The sequence below is a fragment of the Cetorhinus maximus genome, chromosome 23 (assembly GCF_964194155.1).
Source record: "Cetorhinus maximus chromosome 23, sCetMax3.hap1.1, whole genome shotgun sequence".
Lineage (NCBI taxonomy): Eukaryota > Metazoa > Chordata > Chondrichthyes > Lamniformes > Cetorhinidae > Cetorhinus > Cetorhinus maximus.
In genome coordinates, this window is record NC_135901.1 from 19,920,139 (window position 1) to 19,946,627 (window position 26,489).

A 26,489-nucleotide genomic window follows, 5' to 3' on the forward strand; every position below is an offset into this window, starting at 1 on the left:
TAGACTAAGTTAGGGGAAATGCAAGTGAAATGCTGCTTCACTTGAAAGGAGTGTTTGAGCCCTTGGACGGTGAGGAGAGAGGAAGTGAAGGGGCAGGTGTTGCATCTTCTGCGTGGGCATGGGGAGGTGCCATAGGTGGGGGTTGAGGAGTAGGGGATTGGCTGGCTGCCAAAAAAAAAGAGAGTATGCATAAATGGGTCTTTTTCTGATTGGCAGAATGGAGTCCTGCAGGGGTCTGTGCTGGGGCTGATCTTTGTACAATTTATATCAATGGCTTAGCTGAGGGGAGTGAAGGCAAGGTAGCTAAATGTTCAGATGACACAAAGATGGGCAGAAAAGTATGCTGTGAAGAGGGCACAAGGAGGTTGCAGATGGATATAGATAGGTTGAGTGAGTGGGCAAAAAACTGGCAGATGGAGTTTAATGTGGGAAAATGTGAAGTTGTTCACTTTGGCGGGAAGAATAAAAAAGCAGAGTATTACTTAAACAGAGAATGGCTGCAGAATTGCGAGGTGCAAGGGATCTAGATGTTCTTGTGCGTGAGTCACAAAAAGTTAGTATGCAGTTACAGCAAGTAATTAAGAAGGCGAATGGAATACTGTCCTTCATTACGAGAGGAATAGAGCATTAAAGTAAATATGTTATGCTTGAGTTATGCAGGGCATTGGTGAGGCCACATCTCGAATATTTTGTGCAGTTTTGGTCTCCTTATTTAAGGAAGAAGATTTACTAGATTGTTAGTTGGAATAACTGGGTTTGTCTTATGAGGAAAGGTTAGGCAGACTGGACTTGTTTCCACTGGAGTTTAGAAGAGTGAGGGGTGACTTGATTGAAGTATATAATATCCTAAATGGCATCGACAAGGTGGATGTAGTAAAATTAGAAGTTTCCCTTTTAGGGGAGATTTTTTTCTCTCAGAGGGTTGTGCAACTTTGGAACTCTCTGCTTCTGAAGGAGGTGGAGGCGGGGTCATTGAATATTTTTAAGGCAGAGGTAGGTAATGTTTGTTGGGCAAGGGAATCAAACGTTATCAGGGTAGATGGTAATGTGGAATTCAAAACACAAACAAATCAGTCATGATCTTATTGAACGAAGGATCAACTGGCTGAATAGCCTACTTCTGCTCCTATTTCACATGTTCGAAACTCAAACGAAACATCACATCATAATCAGACAGAATCACTCAATACATCAAGAGCTGGATACCATTGAACCTTTAATACAGAAGGAGAAATGTTTTAACTAATTGCACAATCTGAAAAAAATATCACACCATTCACAGTGGGGAGAAACTATGTCATCCAACCTGGAGAGACATAAGGATACTGGCACCACGGAAAAACCGTGGAAATGTGGGACTGTGGGAAGGGATTTGATTCCCCATCAAAACTGGAAATTCATCAACACAGTCCCACTGGGGAGAGGCCGTTCACGTGCTCTGTGTGTGGGAAGAGATTCACTCATTCATCCAAACTTCTGAGACACCAGCAAGCTCACAGTGGAGAGAGGCCATTTTTTTTCTCCGTATGTGGGGAGGGATTTATTCAGTTATCCTCCCTGCTGACACACTAGCTCATTTATTTTAGGGAGAGACAATTTATCTGCCCCATGGGTGGGACAGGATGTAATCGGCTATCAAAGCTTCTGAAATACCAATGCATTCTCTCTGGAGAGAGTCCATACACCTGCTTTATCTGTGGCAAGGGATTTAATCAACCATCCAAACTATTGACACACCAGTGAATTCACACTGAGGAGAGGATGTTTACCTGCTCCGTGTGTGGGAAGGGATTCATTCAGTTATGGTCCTGACTGACACGAGGAAGTTCAAAGGTGACTTAGACTCTGGGGTAACTGTTGGTGTTAACCATGTTCAGGACTGAATTCTTTCATGCTGACAATTGGGGTTTGTTTCTGCTGATCTTAATAAAGCATAAAAATGGGCTGCTCTTTAATATTCTGGATAAATGTCAAATATATTGTTATAGATCCCTGTCGTTCGCACCTGAGTGTTTAATATCACCTGGATGGAGTTCAGAAAGGACAACCTGGGGTAGGATCATACGGCAGGAACAGAATTTCAGCCTGGACACTGTCCTTCAGGGTCACACTGAGAGGAACAAATCGTACTTCAGTCTTCCTCGTCTTTCTTCACTGACAGCGAAGCCCCCATGTGGATTAATCCACATGGGATAAATGTAAGAAATGGACTGTGTGGAGTCCAAGGCCACGTAGAAAAATGGATGGAAAATTCAAACACCCTGTAAACCTAAATCCCTGCTTACTGTTATGTAACTATTCTGTTTCAAAGCTCCTAATCACAGGGTAGTAAAATACATATGGAGGAGTTCACAGGATCCCTTTAACTGCTTGGACCATTTGGACCATTATATAACAATCATTTGGTCTCTACATAAAGGACCTGCAGCGTGTTTCCAGAAATTTCTTACTTTATTGATGTTTGTGTGTTAGATCCCAGTGTTTAGTTGCAGTCTTCCTCAGTATTAACTGTACCTCCCAATTTGCTAATGAATAAATTAATTGACATATCACTTAATTACTCCCTCGTGTCATTGTTCAGCCTACTATTGAATTCAAGATTTAATGAGCGGTGCTATAAAGTTTTGTTAATTGAGAATTCTTATCTGTGATTCATTGTAATTCTGCTCCCGACTTTTCAAAGCAGAGTTCTGACCACTTCCCACATTTTGCCAGTCTGAGTAGCAAATCTTTAGCTCTTCTCTCTGTTTTCTGTTTTGTAACCAGTTTGTTGTCCATAACAGTGTGTACTATCTACAAGGTGACCAAGACCAGCCTGTGTGGATTGAAGGGCCAAGCAGCAGAATGGGTGGAAAGATAACGGCAAAACAGAAACCAGAGGGTCAGATTTACAGTGAGTTTGTAGTCATCTTTCCATCCATTCTGTTATGTGGCCTGATCTTCACTGAGATAATCAATATAAGGGGAATTAGCATCATCTGTAATACCAAGAGGATAGTATTAGCTGTAATTAACATGGGATGTGAACTGTTTTTTACAGGATCTCTCATAAGGGCTGATCCCCCAGTGCAGCAATAGACTGCTCATTGTGTACGTTCTGTTGTTGCTTCTGTCCCAGGTGTTCAATATGAATTTAAGGTTCAGAGAAAGGGGTGGAACAGGATGGTGATAACTTCTCACAGTCCCTGCAGGGGAATGTTTATTTGAATTTCTGAAACATTGTGGCCCTTATTCCCAGTATTAGTCAGGTTGGTGGATTTGATTCAAAATGTTGTCCTCCTGTTCAGAATGGTAGTGTCCCCATGTATGTCTGCAAGTCTGAGTTTGTGAGTGCTGTGTAAAACCTGAAATCTATAAAACAGGGTCCCATTTCTTTAGAAATAACATGAAGTGTCCGCTGCTTTCCAGATCCCTTCCTTCCCCCTCACTATTATCCTCAGGTAGTTCACAAATTCCTTGTGTACATCATCCTCCAACATGTCTATGGCTCCATCGATAGTTCCATCTGCCTTGCATACAGATAACAATGGGATTGCTGCTATCATAGGATCAGTTCTGAAATACTGTCAGTCTAATTTTAAGGCTTCCTGATGTAATACCAGAAATTCCCACCCAACATCAATCCATATTCGCACCTGAGATCTAGATTTCACATGAGTGTCCAATGTAGCAAATATCTGACCCCTTTCACCTTATTCAGCACACCACCTCCACACATACTACTCTTTCAGATCATTTTTCCTTTATAGTCTCTGTTGTTCTGAATGATGACAGGATGAACCTTCTCCCTAACCTGTCCTAACCCTTCTGCCGTTTATTTATTGAAACCAGGGACTATCCTTGTTTTAATGGTGACATTCCCTGTCTGCCCAGTTATTCCTTTGTTGGCCCTTGAATTGTTTTATTTTTATTCATTCACTGGATGTGGGCTTCGCTGGCTGGGCCAGCATTTATTGCCCATCCCTAGTTTCCCTTGAGAAGGTGGTGGTGAGCTGCCTTCTTGAACCGCTGCAGTTCATGTGGTGTAGGTACACCCACAGTGCTGTTAGGGAGGGAGTTCCAGGATATTAACCCAGTGACAGTGATATATTTCCAAGTCAGAATGGTGAGTGACTTGCAAGGGATCTTCCAGGTGGTAGTATTCCCATCTTTCTGCTGCCCTTATCCTTCTAGGTGGTAGTAGTCATGGGTTTGGAAGGTGCTGTCTAAGGAGCCTTGGTGAATTCCTGCAGTGCATCTTGTAAATGGTACACACTGCTGCTAATGTGCGTCAGTGCTGGAGAGAGTGAATGTTTGTGGATGTGGTGCCAATCAAGTGGACTGCTTTTTCTTGGATGGTGTCAAGCTTCTTCAACGTTGTAGGAGCTGCAGTCATCCAGGTAAGTTGGGAGTATTCCATCACATTCCTGATGTGTGCCTTGCACTTGGTGGAAAGTCTTTGGGAAATCAGGAGGTGAGTTACTCGTCGTACGATTCCTAGCCTCTGACCTGTTCTTGTAGCCACAGTATTTATACGGCTAGTCCAGTTCAGTTTCTGGTCAATGGTGACTCCCAGGATGTTGATAGTGGGGAATTCAGTGATGGTAATACTATTGAACATCAATGGACGATTGTTGGATTCTCTCTTTTTGGAGATGATCATTGCCTGACACTTGTGTGGTGCGAATATTGCTTGTCCAAGCCTGGATATTATCCAGGTCTTGCTGCATTTGGACATGGACTGCTTCAGTATCTGAGGAGTCGTGAATGGTGCTGAACATTATGCAATCATCAGCGAACACTCCACTTCTGACCTTCTGATGGAAAGAAGGTCTTTGATGAAGCAGCTGGAGATGGTTGGGCCGAGGACACTACCCTGAGAAATTCTGGTGATGTCCTGGAGCTGAGATGGCTGACCTCCAGCAACCACAGCCATCTTCCTTTGTGCTAGGTATGACCCAACCAATGGAAAGTTTTCCCTCTGATTCCCATTGAATCCAGTTTTGCTAGGGCCCCTTGATGCCACACTCGGTCAAATGTTGCCTTGACATCAAGGGCAGCCACTCTCACCTCACCTCGGGAGTTCAGCTCTTACGCCTATGTTTGAACCAAGGCTGCAATGAGGTCAGGAGCTGAGTGGCCCTGGTGGAACCCAAACTTGGCATCAATGAGCCGGTTATTGCTAAGCAAGTGCTGCTTGATAGCACAGTTGATGACCCCTTCCATTACTTTACTGATGATCAAGAATAGAGTGATGGGATGGTAATTGGCTGGGTTGGATTTGTCCTGCTTTTTGTGTACAGGGCATACCTGGGCAATTTTCCACATAGCCGGGTGGAAGCCAATGTTGTAGCTGTACTGGAACAGCTTGGCTAGGGACGCGGCAAGTTCTGGAGCACAAGTCTTCAGTAGTCTTGACGGAATGTTGTCAGGGTCCATAGCCTTTGCAGTATCCAGTGCCTTCAGCCGTTTCTTGATATCACATGGAGTGAATCGAATTAGCTGAAGACTAGCATCTGTGATGCTGGGAACCTCCGGAGGAGGCCGAGATGGATCATCCACTCAGTACTTCTGGCTGAAGATTGTTCTGAATGCTTCAGCCTTATCTTTTGCACTGCTGTGCTGGGCTCCTCCATCATTGAGGATGGGGATATTTGTGGAGCCTCCTCCTCCAGTGAGTTGTTTAATTGTCCATCACCATTCATGACAGGATGTGGCAGGACTGCAGAGTTTAGACCTGATCCATTGGTTGTGGGATCACTTAGCTCTTTCTATCACTTGCTGCTTATGCTGCAAGTAGTCCTGCTTTATCGCTTCACCAGGTTGACACCTCATTTTTAGGTCCAACAAATGTTGAAATGTTTGCTCTACACCCACAGGGTTTCATCTGTTTAAAGCCACAAACAGAAAGGTCCAGTTTTCTCCTGGAGTTTGAAATAAATCAGCTTTCAAAATGATGCAGAGTTTCAGCCAATGAGGGAGATCCGGGCTGAAGTTCAGTACTCCGGTCCCGCCCCCTTCTTCTATTCGTCCTGAGCTGCCGTCAATCAATCAAAATTGTGAGCTGGAGCATGCGTAATGCGGCTACTGGAACTGGACAGCAGTGCGCAGGCGCCTTGTCAAGCATGGCGCCTGCGCATTGGGATCGATGGCCTTGCGGGCAGAGGCGCCTGTTTGTCCCGGAGAAGCGGAGTCAGAGCGAGGCGGTGGGTGGGAGGATTTGGAAACACTTTGTGGATCCGCAAACCCTGAGGAATAATTATCAGCTCCTGCTTTGCAGCTGCGGGGCTTCTCCCTCCCGGGAACAGGCCCAGGTTAACGGCCGCCATCCTGGGTCAGCGAGTGGAGGATGGTTCACATCAGAGGATGGGGGAGGGGGGACAATAAATAAGAGGTTACACTTTGGGCTCAAATCAATGAGGAATCTGATCTGTGGGAAGGAAGGAAACCCTGGGAGGTGGGCGGGGAGGATTCAGAAACACCCGCTGGAGGCCCCAAACCCCCAATAAGACTCATTGATTTTATTGTCAGTCTGCAGACAGGAGCTGGAGAACTGAACCCAGGCAGAGGAGAGGGAGGGAGAAAACTGGGAGTGGAGGAAAGAAATGGTGGAGATGGTGAGATGGGTTTGGATTTCAGCCCAGGGAGGAGGGAGTGTGTGGGACGGGGATTTACAGCTTTGGGGTGACAAGAGAGGAATAAATGTTCCATAGAAACTAGAATTGTCTGTTCTGAATTTCTATCCAGGATTTAAAGTGATGACTTTTGTAATCTCCTTTTACAGGATAATATTAGGGGAGGATTTACAGGCGAGAAACTCAAACCAAATTTCATGTCATGAACTGACAGTCAGTTGGTTCATCAGGACCTGAATATCATCGGCCTTTGAATGTGGAAGGAGAAACGTTTGTCTATTCTGTCTGTGGGAGAAGGTTTGAAACATCAGTGTAACTGGAAAAGCACCAAGAAACACACATCCTAGTGAGGGTATTCCAGTTAACTAACTGTGGAAGGAGTTTTAGCAAGTTATACAGCCTGAAAATTAATCACACCATTCACAGCGGGGAGAAACTGTACACATGTTCTGTGTGTGTGTGGATGAGGCTTCAACTGATTGACCAACCTAAAGGGACATAAGGATACTGGTATCATGGAGAAACCATGGAAATGTGAGGACTGTGGTAAAGGAATCAGTTATAGATCCCGGCTGGAATATCATCGACGCAGTCACACCTGGGCCGGCACCGTGGAAAAACAATGGAAATGTGAGGACTGTGGTAAAGGTTTCAATTATCCATCCCAGTTGGAAAACCATCGACGCACTCACACTGGGGAAAGGCCATTCACCTGTTCCGTGTGTGGCAAGGGATTTACTCAGCCTACCTGCCTAATGTTACACCAGAGAATTCACACTGAGGAGAGGCCATTCAGCTGCCCTTCCTGTGGAAAGAGGTTCAGGTCTTCATCTGACCTCAATCAACATCAGCGAGTTCACACTGGGGAGAGACCGTTCACCTGCTCCATGTGTGGGAAGGGGTTCACAAAATCATCCAACCTGGTGACTCACCAGCGAATTCACTCTGAGGAGAAGCCATTCAGCTGCACTTCCTGTGGAAAGAGGTTCAGGTATACATCTAGCCTTGAAGAACACCAACGAGTTCACACTGGGGAGAAGCCGTTCACCTGTTCAGTGTGTGGGCAGGGATTTACTCAGTCAACCAGTCTGGTAAGTCATCAGCGAGTTCACACTGGGGAGAGGCCGTTCACCTGCACTTCCTGCGGGAAGAGTTTCAAGCAGTCATACGCCCTCGTTGAACACCAGCGAGTTCACACTGGGGAGAGACCATTCACCTGCTCCGTGTGTGGAAAGAGATTCACTGTATCATCCACCCTTAAGTCACACCAGCAAATTCACACTGAGGAGAAGCCATTCAGCTGCACTCACTGTGGAAAGAGGTTCAGATGTTCATCTGCTCTCTTTGCGCACCAGCGAGTTCACACTGGAGAGAGACCGTTCACCTGCTCTGTGTGTGGGAAGGGATTCACTCGCTCCTGCAGTCTAGTGACACACGAGCGACTTCATAAGTGACTGCAGGAGTTGGATTTTGCTCATTTTGCTGCTGTTAATCACATCCAGGATTGATAGTCTGGGTTTGTTTCTGCTGATGTTAACAATCCCTCTAACTGGCTGGAGTTTAATATTCTGGAGATGTCACTGATTTTCGGGGCTGTAGTGTCCCTTTTTAAAAGCGCCATCTGTGATTTTTCCCCTTCATTCAAGAACTCTCAACAGGAACTATTAACAATAAATTATGAACTTTTACTTCAATCCAAAATTAATCTTTGATGCAAACTCTGCAATTCAGTGGCTGGAAGGTTCCACTGATTAACATCTCTAATCAGAAAATGCTGATTAATCCTTGCTGACAATTCTGACTTTCTTGCACATTACATACAGTGACAACTTCATTCTGAAATTAAATTATCAAGGATCTCTCATGAGACAGACATCTCTCAATCTCCATTTAACTATTTCCCGCAGCTTCCTGTCATGGTTGAGTTGGACAAACCAAAAGACACCCGACAAGGATGGAATTCCAGCCAAAATTCTCAAGCACAGCGACTCCCGTTTACTGCTACATCTTCATGATTTCTTTCTTCTCTGTTGGAAGGTAGGATCCATTCCATAGGACATGTGTGACACTCCTTTCCTGATCGCTGTAAATCATCCATGTTTCACAGACAGACAACAAGGTGCTGAGGACACAGGCCTCATAAACCAGCATCTTGGTGCTGAGAGGCAGCTGGATGTTATTCCATGGACGATTCGTGAGTCGGCCAGAAATGGAACTGCTTTCCCTACGCATGTATCGAGTTCCGCATTGAGAAACAGATTTTCTGTCACTGTGGACCCAATCATCCAGACAACAAGTTGCTGAGGACACAGTCATCACCATACACAAAAACAAAGGCGATGGAGGAGATTGCAACAAGAGCTTTGTCCATCAAAGCTCCTCAGTCTCATCCACTCCTTTCATAACAACACACCCTGTACTGTACAGTTGGACTTCTCCACTTCTGACAGTTTCAGGGTGAAAAATGGAGTGAAACAGGGCTGTGTCTTAGCCCTCACTTTGTTTGGTATTTTCTTCTCCATGTTCCTGACCTTGGCCTTCCCTTCAGATATGGAAGGAGTTTCCCTGCATACTCGATCAGATGGCAAACTCTACAATGTGTCCAGACTGAAAGTGAAGACAAAAACATAGCCTGTCTCGATCACAGACCTCAGCTACAGTGATGATGCCGTGCTAATGACTCACACAGAAACTCAGCTACAAAGACTCATGCATTATCTCTCCCATGCCTGTAACTTGTTCTCTCTCACTGTAAACATCAAGAAAACTGTGGTTTGGACACTGGTTGTCACATCTCCATCCTTCATCACACAAAATAACACCCCGCTGGAAGTGGTCAGTGAAATCTATGACCTTGGGTCCACAGTGACAGACAATCTGTCCCTTGATAGAGAATTCGATACACGCGGAGGGAAAGCGGGTCCACTTCTGGCCGACTCACGAATCATCCATGGAATAACATCAAGCTGCCTCTCAGCCCCAAGATGCTGGTTTATGAGGCCTGTGTCCTCAGCACCTTGTTGTCTGTCTGTGAAACATGGATGATTTACAGTGATCAGGAAAGCAAACTCAACAACTTTCACCTTCACTGTTTGAGGCACATTCTGGGCGTCTCAGGGACAGAATCAGGAATGTGGCAGTCCTCTCAAAGACAAATCTCCCAAGTACGCTGGCTCTCATCAAGCAGAGGTGACTTCACTGGCTCGGGTATGTTCACAGGATGGAGGATGGTCATTATAGTGGCTTGGCAACAGGTGCCAACACTGAAAACAACAACCCACAACTGCACCTGAGAACCATTTCATATGTGCCACCTGTGGCAGAACCTGCCTCTTCCAGATTGGTCTCTTCAGCCATCAGTAAAAGTGAACCATATGAAGCTCCCCCATCCCCAACAGTTTGATTTGCTGCACGTCCACCATCTTATGTATGTGGAAGGATGTTGACAACATCAGTAAAAGAGGAAGGCTGGAATGGGAATAGGATCATTAAGGGATTAGGCAGGATAATACCACAGGGAACGATAGATGACAGAAATATTCAATAATTATTGTGTTTCAGTATTTACCAGGGAGACAGAACATGGAGATGTGACATTGAATGATGAGATGAGTCATGAGATAAGTCAATTTAAAGTCCAGAAAGGGGCTGTATTAAAGAAACAAATCAAACTCAAAGAGAATAAAGTCTCGGATCTGAATGGATTGCAACCACATTTTTTTTAAATCTAGGGAAGAGATAGCAGAAGCCTCACTACACAGATTTAATAATTCATTAAAAGGGTGTAGTGCTTGAAGACTGGCAAATAGCTAATGTAACTCCTATATTTAAAATGGTAGACAGAATATGCCCAGGGAATTGTAGACTAGTCAGCTTCACATCCATGGTAGGAAAAGTTGTGAGTCTGGGTGGAGTAGAGAAACAATGGGATCTCAGAGTGCAAACACCCCAAACAATAAAAGCAGTGCCCCAGGTTAGCAAGGCCATAAAACAGCAAACCAAGCACTAGGATTGATTTCTAGAGGGATAAAATTGTAAGTTAAGCTGAATCTGTATCAAGCCTTGGTGAGACCACACTTAGAGTACTGCGTACGGTTCTGGTCACCATATTATGAAAAGGATATAGAGACACTGGAGGGTGCAGAGAAGATTGACCAGGATGATACCAGCTGGTCTGCAGCAGAGTGGGAGAAATGATGTGACGCTGATCTAGGAGAGGGATGATGGATAAAGGAGACATGCAAGTGGGAACTCCACTCAAAGCGTTCTCACTTCTGACCCTTTAACCGGCCTCACCCGCCACTCCCAGGCAGTACCTGACAGGCTGCCTCATCTCCCACTAGCTGAGTCTGTCCCTTCCTCCTCCTCCTCTGCTATGCAATGTTGTGAGGGTGCAGCACATCACTATTATTCTGGAGTCCCTGGCTGCCGAATACTGAAGATCACCTCCAGACCTATCCAGACACCTGAAACACATCTTCAACATTGTGATGCTTTGCTCCTTGACACATCTGGTGGTCATGTGACTCTGGTTGCATCATTCCTGAACCTCATTGGTGCAGTTCCTCACATGAGGCAAGTTTGAAGGGGGGTGTCCCTGGTCTCCAATAATCGGGTCCTTAAATCCAGTTCCTGGAATGAGCACATCTGGAATATTGGAATGTCACAGTCTCTGGGCAGCTCCCAGATCTGGGGGATAATGTTCACTGTTTTATATTCGGGTCTGGGGGGATAATGTTCACTGTTTTATATTCGTGTCTGGGGATAATGTTCACTGTTTTATATTCGGGTCTGGGGGATAATGTTCACTGTTTTATATCCAGGTCTGGGGGATAATGTTCACTGTTTTATATTCGGGTCTGGAGATAATGTTCACTGTTTTATATTTGTGTCTGGGGGTAATGCTCACTGTTTTATATTTGTGTCTGGGGATAATGTTCACTGTTTTATATTCAGGTCTGGGGGATAATGTTCTCTGTTTTATTTTGGGCTCCTGTGTTTATGAGATAGGGTTGATTCTGCCTCTTGGTGCATGCTGGGTTGTTAGACCCACCATTAAAAGCCCTAATCTCAGGTCAGTGACTGAGTTTTCTCCAATAGGATGGGGATTCTGGGTGGGGGTAAAGTGCCTCAGGGACAGTGATGGGCAGGAACGGGTATAAAATAAACCCGGGATGCACCAGGTAATGGTGACCATGATGAAATCATCACGAACAATCTCAGCGCCATGTTCGAAAACTTTGGAGAATATTTTATCAGAATCTTTGATCAATTTTGTTCTATTAAATATTGTAACTGATAAGTTGGATTGCTGGTTATTTTTTAAAAGCAGCTCAGGACCATCCGTTTCACCATGAACCCAGCCCTGGGGTCTGAGGTGAGCTTCAGACCAACAGGAATAAGGGAAAGGGACTTGAGGGCTGAGTGGGAGAGTCTGTCCCTGAATCTCAACATTTGTTAATGAGATGGATTCATTCAGGACAAACAGCAGGAATTATCTGAGGGAATAACACAGTGCAGTGAGCAAGGAAATCCAGTGGATGTTGTGTGGATGGATTATCAGAAGGTGTTTGATAAGTAGCCGGACATGAGGCTTGTTGATAAAGTTAAAGCTCATGGTATTAAACGGAGTGGGGCAGCATGGGTAGGAATTTGGGAAAGGACAGAAAACAGAGAGCAGTGGTTAATGGATGTTCTTCAGACTGGAGGGATGTAACCACTGGTGTCCCCCAGGGTCAGTGTTGGGACCATTGCTCTCCCCAGTACAGAGAAATGACCTGGGTTTGGGTATATGGGGCAAAAATCAAAATCTCCAAACATCAATGTCAGGAGAGTGCGCGTTGTCAGCAACTTGGCAAAAAGACTTGCATTGATATAATGCCGTTCACAACCCCAGGACATCACAACGCACCACAATCTGGGGGGAGGATCATACAGCAGGAATTACTCTTCAGTCTGGACACAGTCCAGGGGCATGATGACCATCCACATCTTGTCCTTTTATTCAGCTTCACCTGCTCCACCCGCCTTAAACAGTATAAATTTAATCACATTTCTACTTCCCTTTAGCTCTGAAAAAGAGTCATACAGACTCTAAATGTTAACTCTGTTTCTCTCCCCGCAGATGCTGTCAGACCTGCTGAGCTTTTCCAGCATGTTCTGTTTTTGTTTTAGATTTCCGGCATCTGCACTATTTTGCTTTTATGACATCTTGTTCCTGTTGGATAAAATCAAACAAAGCATTTATTCTATATCTGGTTATCTGATTTTTCATTTTGCACTGTTTACACTGATCTCCTTTGCAATATAGATATTGTGTTTCCTTCCTTGTTTCCAATTACCGAATATAAGATTTAATTCTCCCAATTGTTCAGAACATCATGTGGACCTTCCCAATTGGTTTCCCAGCCCCACCCCATTTTAACAACGTTTTTAACATGAATTTATCTCCCATTGAACAGTTAATGTAACGGTTGGGGTGGTTCTCCCTCGAGTTTTGAGATGGGCAGCATGCATCTTCTCCACTAGCAGGGAGGTTGTGGAGAAACTTTATGAGTCTGTCGAGTAGTAGTGGGGAGTGGGACCCCGGTGGGGCGGGTGGGGATTCACAATCTGGATTTGCAGACCTGTCATGAGCTGAAATGGTCATGTGAACAGGGGAGTGAACAGGGGTGGAGTGAATGGTCATTAAGACGCCAGGCAAGAGACAAGACATAAAAACAAAAAACTACTGCGGATGCTGGAAATCCAAAACAAAAACAAAAACAGAATTACCTGGAAAAACTCAGCAGGTCTGGCAGCATCGGTGGAGAAGAAAAGAGTCGACGTTTCGAGTCCAATGACCCTTCAACAGAACTGAGTGTAGTTAGGAGAGGGGTGAAATATAAGCTGGTTTAAGGTGGGGGGTGGGGTGGGAGGAGAGAAGTTGAGGGTGGGGTGGTTGTAGGGACAAGCAAGCAGTGATAGGAGCAGAGAATCAAAAGATGTCACAGACGAAAGGATCAAAGAGGTGTTGAAGGTGGTGATATTATCTAAGAGAATGTGCTAATTAAGAATGGATGGCAGGACACTCAAGGTACAGCTCTAGTGGGGGTGGGGTGGAAAGATTGACAAGGTATTAGTTGTAGATTTAAAAATAATGGAAATAGGTGAGACAAGAAAAATCTATATAAATTTTTGAAAAAAACAAAAGGGAGGGGGAAGAAACGGGGTGGGGATGGGGGGAGGGAGTTTAAGATCTAAAGTTGTTGAATTCAATATTCAGCCCGGAAGGCTGTAAAGTGCCTAGTCGGAAGATGAGGTGCTGTTCCTCCAGTTTGCGTTGGGCTTCACTGGAACAATGCAGCAAGCCAAGGACAGACATGTGGGCAAGAGAACAGGGTGGAGTGTTAAAATGGCAAGCGACAGGGAGGTTTGGGTCTTTCTTGCGGACAGACCGCAGGTGTTCTGCAAAGCGGTCGCCCAGTTTGCATTTGGTCTCTCCAATGTAGAGGAGACCGCATTGGGAGCAACGAATGCAGTAGACTAAGTTAGGGGAAATGCAAGTGAAATGCTGCTTCACTTGAAAAGAGTGTTTGAGCCCTTGGACGGTGAGGAGAGAGGAAGTGAAGGGGCAGGTGTTGCATCTTCTGCGTGGGCATGGGGAGGTGCCATAGGTGGGAGTTGAGGAGTAGGGGGTGATGGAGGAGTGGACCAGGGTGTCCCGGAGGGACCGATCCCTACAGAATGCCGCCAGGGGGGTTGAAGGGAAGATGTATTTGGTGGTGGCATCATGCTGGAGTTGGCGGAAATAGCGGAGGATGATCCTTTGAATGCGGAGGCTGGTGGGGTGATAAGTGAGGACAAGGGGGACCCTATCATGTTTCTGGGAGGGAGGAGAAGGCGTGAGGGCGGATGCACGGGAGATGGGCCAGACACGGTTGAGGGCCCTGTCAACGACCGTGGGTGGAAAACCTCGGTTAAAGAAGAAGGAGGACATGTTAGAGGAACTGTTTGACCCAGTCATTGGGCTTGACCAGATCATCAGCTCCCTTCATGATAGCTTTTTCAGTGTCGTTTCTACAGAGTGATTAATGCTCTCGACCATTCCACTGGACTCTGGGTGGTAGAGGATATTGAAATGTTGTCCCACACCTACAAGATGAAAGAGCTGCTGCATTACGTCTGCAGCGTAATGAGAACCATTGTCACCCTCTATCCTTTTCAGAAAGACCCATCTGATTAAGATCTGTTCCCACAAGATTTCAACTGTAGTGACTGCATCAATTTTACAGACAGTGAAAGCTTCAATCCACCAGGTAAACATATCTATAACTACCAGAATATACCAGTCACCTCCTTTTACTGTGGTTTGTGAGACTATAATCAATCTGCAATGTTTCCCAGGCTCATCATTAAGATGGGACATGTTAATGGGACCTTTCATTTGGCAAAAGCTGGCTTAATTTGGACACAGATGAGATGCAGATTCGGGTGGTGATGGACATCATGGTGCATCCTGAGCCACCATTAGTAATTATGTAACAAATCGAGGACTTGAAACATAGTAACATTCCCCTAATTTTACCCATAAACAAAATTCTAAGGTATTGAGATGTGATTCAAATCAAATTAGTGCCATCGTTGTGATAGAAAACCTTATGATATAGGATGGGTAAATCATTACTTGCTGCAAGGGATGAAGGGAAGACTTTCCTATGGTATACAGCTTCTTTGACCAGAGTCACATCAGGTCATGGCCCTGACAAGTTTTTAAATCAGCCTTAACTGGAGTCTGTTATACTGGTGCCAGTGATGGAGTTTTGGGTAGATCCCCTGGAATCCCCTCTGGAGCAGCTTTCCTGCTGAATCAGTCTGCTTGGTTATTACCATCACCCTCTTCACTAGCTCCTGTGGAGTTTGAATTGGAGGGTGGGTGGCTTCCTTTCTGCTGTAGAGAAGCTGTGTTTTGCCAGAGAGGTTGGTTTTCACTGAGGGAGTTACAACCAAAAGATCTTTCAGAATAGTTGCAGATTCTCTCTGCAACGGTTTGAAGGGCTGTGATCACAATTACCTCAGATTTCTGGGCTAAATATTGTGGTGGGTATTTCATAAGGATGTTACAGCTCTCATGGGGAAACAAAGACACAGCACCATTCTGATACAGTCCACGTAAACCCCAATGACTTTAACAGTGATGTGGCTTTAACACGTCCAGTGGACACGGCCTCTCACTTCAATCGTCACAGAATCACACAGTGCAGAAGAGGCCCTTCGGCCCATCGAGTCTGCACCAACACGTGAGAAACACCTGACCTACCTACCTAATCCCATTTACCAGCACTTGGCCCATAGTCTTGAATGTTATGATGTGCCAAGTGCTCATCCAGGTACTTTTTAAAGGATGTGAGGCAACCCACCTCCACCACCCTCCCAGGCAGTGCATTCCAGACCATCACCACCCTCTGGGTAAAAAGCTTTTCCTCATATTCCCTCTAAACCTCCTGCCCCTCACCTTGAACTTGTGTCTCTTCGTGAGTGACCCTTCAACTAAGGAGAACAGCAGCTCCCTATCCACCCTGTCCATGCCCCTCATAATCTTGTATACCTCGATCAGGTCGCCCCTCAGTCTTCTCTGATCTAAGGAAAACAACCCAAGTCCATCCAACCTCTGTTCATAACTTAAATATTTCATCCCAGGCAACATCCTGGCGAATATCCTCTGCACCGCCACCAGTGCAATCATATCCTTCCTATAATGTGATGACCAGAACTGCACACAGTACTCCAGCTGTGGCCTCACCAAGGTTCTATACAACTCCAACATGACCTCCCTACATATGCAATCTATGCCTCGATTGATAAAGGCAAGTGTCCCATCTGCCTTTTTCACCACCCCACTAACATGCCCCTCCGCCTTCAGAGATCTACAGACACACACGCCAAGGTCCCTTTGTTCCTCAGAACTTCCTCGTGTCATGCCGCTCATTGAATACTTCCTTGTCAAATTACTCCTTCCAAAGTGTATCACCACACATTTTTCAGGGTTAAATTCCATCTGCCACTTATCTCCCCATTTGACCATCTCGTCTCTATCTTCCTGTCGCCCAAGACACTCAACCTCACTGTTAACCACCCGGCTAACCTTTGTGTCATCCGCAAACTTACCAATCCTACCTCCCACATAGTCATCTATGTTGTTTATTTAAATGATGAATAATAGGGGACCCAGCAAATATCTCTGTGGTACGCCATTGGACACTAGCTTCCAGTCACTAAAGCATCCTTCTGTCATCACCCTCTGTCTCCTACACCTAAGCCAATTTTGAATCCACCTTATCAAATTACCCTGTGTCCCATGTGCATGTGCCTTCTTTATAAGTCTCCCATGTGGGACCTTGTCAAAGGCTTTGCTGAAATCCATGTAAACTACATCAACTACACTACCCTCATCTACACACCTGGTCACCTCCTCAAAAAATTCAATCAAATTTGTTAGGCATGATCTCCCTCTGACAAAGCCATGCTGATTATCCCTGATCAAAACTTGCCTCTCGAAGTGGAGATAGATTCTCTCCTTCAGAATTTTATCTAATAATCTGGGATTCTTTTATACTGAAACACACCAACCAATTGGTAATTTTGTGGTTTTAGAGTGTTAATACTGCTTTACTACTGTACTCCCTAATTCATCCGCTCTATCACACCGGGGATACTCCCTTAACTTGGCCCTTTACTTATAATGTCACTGTGGCGTGTGGGGAGTGTAGAATTATTGAATTAAGCTCGACCAGATAATATGTGTGCTTAACTAACCAGTAAACCCTTAATATCTGCTTAATACACTGGGCAATCGATCTTTCCACAGGGGTGAGTGTGTCTGAGAAACACACGGAGGAAAACATGTTCAATTAATCCTTGCATTACTACAGCAGATATTCATTGTTTTGTCTCTGCCAGCAGGGCTGTGGAATTGATTGGATACATCTTCCAAAAGAACCAGCACAGGCATGATGGGCCGAATGGTTTCCATCTGTGCTGTTTCATTCTGTAAAGCAGTGAATATAAACTATCAGAGAAAAACAGTGACTGTGGAATTGAACTCAGCCTGTCAGCTCTTTCAGGGGAGGAGTGAGTGGAGAAACAATGTTGATCACTCAGTGTATTTCCACAGGACAGCAGTGGTTTAAATCACTTCAGGAAATGTAGCATGGCAGAGCATCCATTCACTGGGATTTTTGTCTCCTTTTGTTCAGTATCTCAAGTGAATAACAATTATTTTCTATTCCCAGTTTGGACTTTCGATGTCGCTATTTTTACCCAACATTCCGTACGGAACTGAAAGTGCCCTATTCACTCTACAGGTGCCCAGTGCGCAGGCGCATTGCCCTGTCTCTGGAGCATGCGCAGTGTTACTGATCAGCGTCGTGCTGCAGACCGTTTTTGAATTAGGTGAGCGCGGCCGGGGCGCAGGGAGGGAACGGAGCCGATAGGTGGGGAGGAGAGGAAGGGGAGGCTTCAGAAACACCTTGTGTAGGCCGCAAGCCCCGAATAAGAACCTAAAGCTCCTGCCTTTGCAGCTTCGGGCTTTCTCCCGGAAACCGGCCTAGGTTAATGCCGCCATCTTAGTTCAGCGGGGAGCAGAGCGCATGCGTGGCCTTCCTGGCGACGCAACAAAGTGGGCGGGGCTTCAGGGTCGCAGTGACCAGGAGAGTTTTGAACAAAAACAGAAACACAAATACGTGGAAAAACTCAGCAGGTCTGGCAACATCAGCGGAGAAGAACACAGTTAACGTTTCGAGTCCTCATGACCCTTCATGAAACAAAAATAAAAATTGCTGGAAAAACTCAGCAGGTCTGACAGAGCATTATGAAGATGAGTCATCTGGACTCGAAACGTTAACTCTGTTTCTCTCTCCAAAGATGCTGTCAGAACTGCTGAGTTTTTCCAGCAATTTTTGTTTTTGTTTCAGATTTCCAGCATCCACAGTATTTATGCTGGACTGACTGATATCTTTTGACAACTCTTTTCACAGGCTTAGAATGGGAAGACTTACACACTGTAATCTCAAAATGTTTCATCTCTTTTTAATTTATATCGTCGACTGACGGTTATGATATTTGAGATCTCCTACAGGGGGTTGGAAGATTTGAAAGCTGCTAGAATTTCATCTGACTCCAATGTTTCTGATATCTTTCCAGCTGCCATCTCCAGGAGGAGATTTTAAATGTAAAAACAGTGAAATCATTTCAGAAGTGAGTATTATTGAGCATTCATCTACAATTTAGAGCTCTTAGTGCTGTGCTTTTAGCAAGTTCCATATCTCTGGGGCTAGTGTGGCTCCTTTACCGTGGATCTGAATCAATGTCCATCTATTGCTCTGTTTCACCTTTGCCCTTCCCAGTCACCTCTCTGTCACTGTCTAACTTTGTTTGCCTCCAATAATGGGTGTAATTTAACCATGCCTGATATTTTACTGTTATTTCCACAAACTGTGTCCGAATGAAGTTTCTACTGCCATCCCCCAGCTATTCACTGCTGATTTACCAGCTTTATCTTCCCATGCTGACAAATTATTTTTCCTGCACCAGAAATCATTTCTTTTCTGCATCTGAGCTTATAATGATGGTCAAATGATGCTCCATTTTTCTTCCCTGTAATTCAATCTGCACATCCTAAAACATTAACTCTCTTTCACAATTTCACAGGGGGTTAGAAAGGGAGGATTGTGGTCAAGAAACTCAAACCAAATATCACATTAGGATCTGACGAGTCCCCCAATTTATCATAATCTGAATAGCATAGACTCTTACACATGGAAGGAAATGGCACCGTTCTCAGTGGAGAGAAATTGTACACGTGTTCTGTGTGTGGACGAGGCTTCAGCCAATCATCTGGCCTGTCGAAGCACAAACGCAGTCACAGTGGGGAGAAACCATGTAAGTGTGGGGACTGTGGGAAAGGATTCAATCACCCATTGGAGCTGGAAACTCATCGACGCAGCCACACTGGGGAGAGGCCGTTCACCTGCTCTATATGTGGAAAGGGCTTCACCCAGTCATCCCATCTGCTGAGACACCAGCGGGTTCACACTGAGGAGAGACCTTTTAAATGCCCAGACTGCGGGAAGTGCTATAAAGGTTCCAGCGATCTGATGTCCCATCAACGTGTTCACACTGATGAGAGACCTTTTAAATGCTCAGATTGTGGGAAGTGTTATAAAAGTTCTGGGGAACTGATGCGTCATCAACGTGTTCACACTGACGAGAGACCTTTTAAATGCCTAGATTGCGGGAAGTGCTATAAAAGTTCCAGCGAACTGATGTCTCATCAACGTGTTCATACTGAGGAGAGACCTTTTGAATGCCTGAACTGTGGGAAGTGTTATAAAAGTTCAGGAGAACTGATGCACCATCAACGTGTTCACACAGATGAGAGACCGTTCAGGTGCTCACACTGTGGGACTGGGTTCAGGAGATCATCTGGCCTCACTGAACACCAACGAATCCACACTGGGGAGAGGCCGTTCACTTGCATGGAGTGCGGGAAGAGATTCACTCAGTCATCCACCCTGCTGAGACACCAGCAAGTTCACACTGAGGAGAGACCTTTTAAATGCCCAGACTGTGGGAAGTGCTATAAAAGTTCTGGGGAACTGATGCTTCATCAACGTGTTCACACTGATGAGAGACCATTCAGGTGCTCTCACTGTGGAACTGGGTTCAAGCAATCATCTCAACTCACAAAACACCAGCGAACTCACACTGGGGAGAGACCATTCACCTGTACTGCGTGTGGGAAGGGATTCACTCAGTCAAACACTCTGCTGACACATCAGCAAGTTCACAGTGAGGACAGACAATTGAAATGCGCAGACTGTGGGAAGTGCTATAAAAGACCCGGGGATATCTCACCTCATGACACACCAGCAAGTTCACACTGGGGAGAGGCCAACCTCGATCGTGTGTGGGAAAAGATTCACTCAGCCATCCACCCTGATGAGACACCAAGTTCACAAGTGACTCCAGGAGATGGATTTTGCTGTTAATCACATCCAGGACACAACCACATTCAGTGGAGTCCTTTTTCTGCTGATATTAATAAACTCCAGCCTAGTTATGGGTGTTAATATTCTGGATAAATATCTGGATAAATTAGCTTTATATCAAACACATTGTGGCAAATCTTTTTAATGTGTCTAACACAAGTTAGCTCCTTTTGAAGGGGTCTTCCTCTCCTCTGCCTCCTCCATCCTCACCTCCAACAAGTGCAAGGAGCTCATGAACTTCTTTATCACTAAGATCGAGACTACCCAATCAGTTGACCCTGCCATGACCCTCCCTTCCACCATCCTACTGAACCAAACTATCTCGAGAGTTTCTCCTTGTCTGAGCCCTGAAATCTCATCTTTTCCAGTTTCTCTCCCAGCTCCCGTAATGCCCTGTCTAAGCTCATCTTGTTCAAGAGACCCCTCTCAAACCTCTTAGACATATCTGTTCCAAGGAAAACATCACCAGCTTCTCCAGACTATCCATAGACCGGTGGTGATCCATTAACCTGCAATCATTCGAGTAAGTCTCTTTCATACCCTCTCCAAAGCCTTCACATCCTCCCTAAAGTGTGGCACTCCGAATGGGACACAATACTGCAGCTGGTACTGAACTAGTGAATTACATCGGTTCAGCATAATTTCCTGGCTTTTGTTTTCAATGTCTCTATATATAAAGCCGAGAATCGCATACGCTTTATTAGCTGCTTTCTTAACCTGTCCTGCCATTTTCAAATATTTCTGCATAAACGCTCCCTTAAAATTGTCTTATTTCTTATGTCATAGAGGTCTACAGCACAGAAAAAGGTCCTTGGGCCCATCGAGTCTGCGCCGGTCAAACAAGCACCTAACTATTCTCATCCCATTTTCCAGCACTAGGCCCATAGCCTCGTATGCCATGGCATCACAAGTGCACATCCAAATACTTCTTAAATGTTATGAGGGTTTCTGCCTTTACTACCCTTTCAGGCAGTGAGTTCCAGATTCCCATCACCCTCCAAACCTCCTGCCCCTTACCTTAAATCTATGCTCCATGGTTATTGATCCCTTCACCAAGGGGAAAAGTTCCTTCCTGTCTATCCTAACTATGCCCCTCAATTTTATACACCTCAATCATGTCCCCCTTCAATCCCCTCTGCTCCTGTGAAAATAACCCCAGTCCATCCAATCTCTCCTCATAACTAAAACTCTCCAGCCCAGGCAACACCCTGGTAAATCTCCTCTGCGCTCTCTCTAATACAATCACATCCTTCCTATAACGTGGATTCCAGAACTGCATGCAATACTCTAGCTGTGGCCTAACCAGCGTTTTATACAGTTCCAGCATAACCTCCCTGCTCTTATATTCTATGCCTCGGCTAATAAAGGAAAGTATCCCATATACCTTCTTAACCAACTTATCTACCTGTCCCACTACCGATAGGGACCGGTGGACATGCACACCAAGGTCCCTCTGATCCTCGGTACTTCCCAGGGTCCTACCTTTCATCATGTATTCCTGTGCCTTGTTTGTCCTGCCCAAGTGCATCACCTCACACTTATCCGGATTAAATTCCATTTGCCACTGATCAGCCCGTCTATATCCTCCTGTAATCTAAGACTATCCTCCTCACTATTTACCACCCCACCAATTTTCGTGTCATCCGCGAACTTACTGATGAACCCTCCTACATTCGAGTCTAAATCGTTTATATATACCACAAGCAGCAACAGATCCAACATCGATCCCAACACCGGACACAGGTATCCAGGCACAAAAACACCCCTTAACTATCACCCTCTGCTTCCTGCCACTTAGCCAATTCTGGATCCAATTTGCCAAATTGCCTTGGATCCCATGGGCTCTTACCTTTATTATCAGTCTCCCATGCGGGACCTGATCAATCGCCTTGCTGAAGTCCAAGCAGACTACGTCAAATGCATTGCCCTCATCTACACACCTAGTCATCTCTTCAAAAAATTCAATCAAATTGGTCAGACATGACCTCCCCTTAACAAAACCATGCTGACTGTCCTTGATTAATCCCTGCCTCTCCAAGTGTGGATTAATTCTGTCCCTCAGAATTGCTTCCAATAGTTTTCCCACCACTGAGGTTAGACCGACTGGCCTGTAGTTCTCTGGTTTATACCTCCCTCCCTTCTTGAATAACAGTAACACATTGGCTGTCCTCCAGTCCTCAGGCACCTCACCTATGGCCAGAGAGGTATTGAAAATTATTGCCAGAGCCCCTGTTTTCTCCTCCCTTGCCTCACTCATCAGCCTGGGCTTGGAGATTTATCTACTTTTAAGCCTGCCAGACCACATAGAACCTCCTCCCTTTCTATGCTAATTTCTTTAAGTATATCAAGTCCTTCTGCCTGATTTCCATACCCCTTCCTCTTTTACCTCCTTCCCTGTCTCGCCTGAAGTGGGTATGTATTGTGCCTTCTCATTCTTCGTGACAAAATGTATCACCTCACACCTAGCTGCACTGAATGTCATCCGTCATGAGTCTGTCCATTCCCCCAGCTGTGTCTGTGTCCTATTAAAATCTAATCTTATTTTCTTCACTGATTTAGCTACACTTTCAAGTTTTGTCAGCTGAAAATTTCAAAATTGTGCCCTGTACCCCCAATTACAAGCCTTAATGTACATAAAAAGCGGCAGTACTGAACCCTGTGGACAACCACTTTATACCTCCCTCCAGTAAGAAGAACAGCCATTCACCACAACTCTCTCATTTGTAACCCTGATCCAATTTTGTATCTCGCTGCTGCTGACCCTTTTCTGCCTTTATCCCATGACCTCCAATTTCACCAATTGCATTTTGAAAGTCCCAATACACAATATCTACTGCACTTTCTACGTTAACCCACAAACAAAAAAAATCAGTCCAGTTAGTTAAAAATGATTTGCCCTTAATAAACCCATGCTGGCTCTCCTTTTTCAGTCTATACTTGGTAATGTGGGTGTTAATGGTTTCCTGGATTTTTGTTTCTAAAAGTTTCTCCATCACCAGCATTAAACTGACCAGCATTAAACTGACCAGCATTAATTACCAGGTTTATCCATCTCCCCTTTTTGAGCAAGGGTGTAATATTTATAGTCTTCCAGTCCTCTATGTTCACCCGGATATATAAGGTGTTTTGGAAACTTGTGACTAATTGCCTCCCCAGTATTTACCAGCAACCAGGAATGCATTCCATCTGCACAGGGTGACTTACTCACCTTCAGTACTGCCCATCTGTTATTTATCTATTTCTTATCTCTATTATCTCACACCGCTCCATTTTTCATGTAGCGTTGACAAAGTTCACTTCATAAGGAAACCCCTTGATAAAAGAAACATTAGTTATTAAAAATAAAGATGGAAAGTGTTGGAAAAGTTCAGCAGGTCTGGCAGCATCTGTGGAGCGAGAGAAACAGTTTATGTTTTGTTATGATCCCAGCTGATGTTAGTACTGGACAAGTCAGATCCCAGGGTGAAAGCTGGCTTGATAGATCCTTACTTCTTTTCAGAAACCATGGAGGCAAGTTGCTGAACAAATTCACACGACTCTGCTGATTAACTTTTAACACAAAGGATAAAATATTTATTAAACAAGAAAAATGAACTATATCACGCCAGAAAAAATGGTTGGAAAGATCTCAATACAAACACAAGAAAATGCTTCAAAGTTATACTATTCCTTTACTCCAGCAATATCTTTACTGACACATAAACCAGTAAAGAGTCACCAATAGCTTGACATGAGGGCTTTTCGCTTGGGAGTGGCACAGTTGTAAACTGTTTTCTTCTGGTAAATTCCTGAGCATTCACTCAATGTTTTTCACTGAACTTGTATCTCTCCCCAAGACACCTTAAACTCAGTCTTCCAGTAGCACCTCAACTAAACTGATCACTTTTCTGAATTCTATAACTGACTATTCAGTCAACTACTGGTGCTAATGGCCTTAAAAGTTTTCTTATCAGAGGAGTTAAAATTCCTGTCCCTTCCCTCTGACACGCACGGAACTATCTTCCTCCCAACTGTCTCTCTTGTCTTTCTTTCTGTCTGTCCCTGGATCACTGTTGCAAGGCAACAGAAAAGTTTTTTTTCTCTACTTTGTATTTTTTGCCCTGACTCACAAAACTTTTAACCCCATTTGACCCATCTCTTTCACCTCAGGGCTGTAACACCTCATTCAAAATGTACATATACAAACAAACCCAAAAGACCTGACCGTTCAGACTCCCAGACACCAAGGCTGACAGCAACCTTAATGAAACTGAAACCATTTGTGTGTGTGTATATATATGTGTGTACACATATATATTCAACTTTAAATTATACATTGTTCATAACAGTTTCAAGTCCATGTGATTCTTCTTTGGAACTGGTTATTAAGGTTGCTGGAATATATTTTCTGACAAAACAATCGGCTGCAAGGAAATAGACTAAATGTTGTGATGTAACATATATGAAATGCACAATTATCATTTGGGTTATATTACCAGCAGGTCTACAAAGGCATGGCAAACACTGAGCCAGATGATCTGCTGTTTTGCAATGGTTCTGGTGCTGCTCAATGTACCAGACCATTTATCAGAGCAACTGATTTATGTTGGCAAAACAGGTGTATTCTTTTCACAACAAAAACAGAATTACCTGGAAAAACTCAGCAGGTCTGGCAGCATCAGTGGAGAAGAAAAGAGTCGACGTTTCGAGTCCTCACGACCCTTTAACAGAACTGAGTGTAGTTAGGAGAGGGGTGAAATATAAGCTGGTTTAAAGTTGGGGGGGGGGGGGGTGGGTGGGGTGGGAGAGAGAGAGAGAGAGAGAGAAGTTGAGGAGGGGGAAGGTTGTAGGGACAAGAAGGAAGTGATAGGAGTAGATAATCAAAAGATGTCACAGACAAAATGATCAAAGAGGTGTTGAAGGTGGTGATATTATCTAAGAAAGTGTGCTAATTAAGAATGGATGGCAGGACACTCAAGGTACAGCTCTAGTGGGGGTGGGGTGGAAAGACTGACAAGGTATTAGTTGTAGATTTAAAAATAATGGAAATAGGTGGGAAAAGAAAAATCTATATAAATTATTGAAAAAAACAAAAGGGAGGGAGAAGAAACGTCGTGGGGATGGGGGGAGGGAGTTTAAGATCTAAAGTTGTTGAATTCAATATTCAGCCCGGAAGGCTGTAAAGTGCCTAGTCGGAAGATGAGGTGCTGTTCCTCCAGTTTGCGTTCAGCTTCACTGGAACAATGCAGCAAGCCAAGGACAGACATGTGGGCAAGAGAGCAGGGTGGAGTGTTAAAATGGCAAGCAACAGGGAGGTTTGGGTCTTTCTTGCGGACAGACTGCAGGTGTTCTGCAAAGCGGTCGCCCAGTTTGCGTTTGGTCTCTCCAATGTAGAGGAGACCGCATTGGGAGCAACAAATGCAGTAGACTAAGTTAGGGGAAATGCAAGTGAAATGCTGCTTCACTTGAAAGGAGTGTTTGGGCCCTTGGACGGTGAGGAGAGAGGAAGTGAAGGGGCAGGTGTTGCATCTTCTGCGTGGGCATGGGGAGGTGCCATAGGTGGGGGTTGAGGAGTAGGGGGTGATGGAGGAGTGGACCAGGGTGTCCCGGAGGGACCGATCCCTACGGAATGCCGCCAGCGGGGGTGAAGGGAAGATGTATTTGGTGGTGGCATCATGCTGGAGTTGGCGGAAATGGCGGAGGATGATCCTTTGAATGCGGAGGCTGGTGGGGTGATAAGTGAGGGTAAGGGGGACCCTATCATGTTTCTGGGAGGGAGGAGAAGGCGTGAGGGCGGATGCGCGGGAGATGGGCCGGACACGGTTGAGGGCCCTGTCAACGACCGTGGGTGGAAAACCTCGGTTAAGGA

The 26,489-nt window shown here is 45.0% G+C and overlaps 2 protein-coding genes across 2 annotated transcripts in view; one reads left to right on the top strand and one right to left on the bottom strand.

Annotated features, from left to right (window-relative positions):
- The window catches only part of LOC144697205 (uncharacterized), a 306,206-nt gene that overhangs the window by 137,424 nt on the left and 142,293 nt on the right, over window positions 1-26,489 (bottom strand). The window lies entirely within an intron of this gene.
- LOC144698233 (uncharacterized) lies at window positions 6,098-20,824 on the top strand. Its single transcript, XM_078570218.1, has 3 exons — window positions 6,098-6,185; window positions 6,764-8,064; window positions 19,435-20,824. The coding sequence occupies exons 2-3, from the start codon at window positions 7,130-7,132 to the stop codon at window positions 20,639-20,641; spliced, it is 2,142 nt and encodes a 713-aa protein (XP_078426344.1). The 5' UTR covers window positions 6,098-6,185; window positions 6,764-7,129; the 3' UTR covers window positions 20,642-20,824.

Excerpts from the sequence above, each read along its gene's own strand:
- LOC144698233 (XM_078570218.1), top strand. The coding sequence starts at position 7,130 with ATGGAGAAACCATGGAAATGTGAGGACTGTGGTAAAGGAATCAGTTAT. Across the intron at positions 8,065-19,434 it reads ACACACGAGCGACTTCATAA|TGGAGAGAAATTGTACACGT; the intron begins GTGACTGCAGGA and ends CACCGTTCTCAG.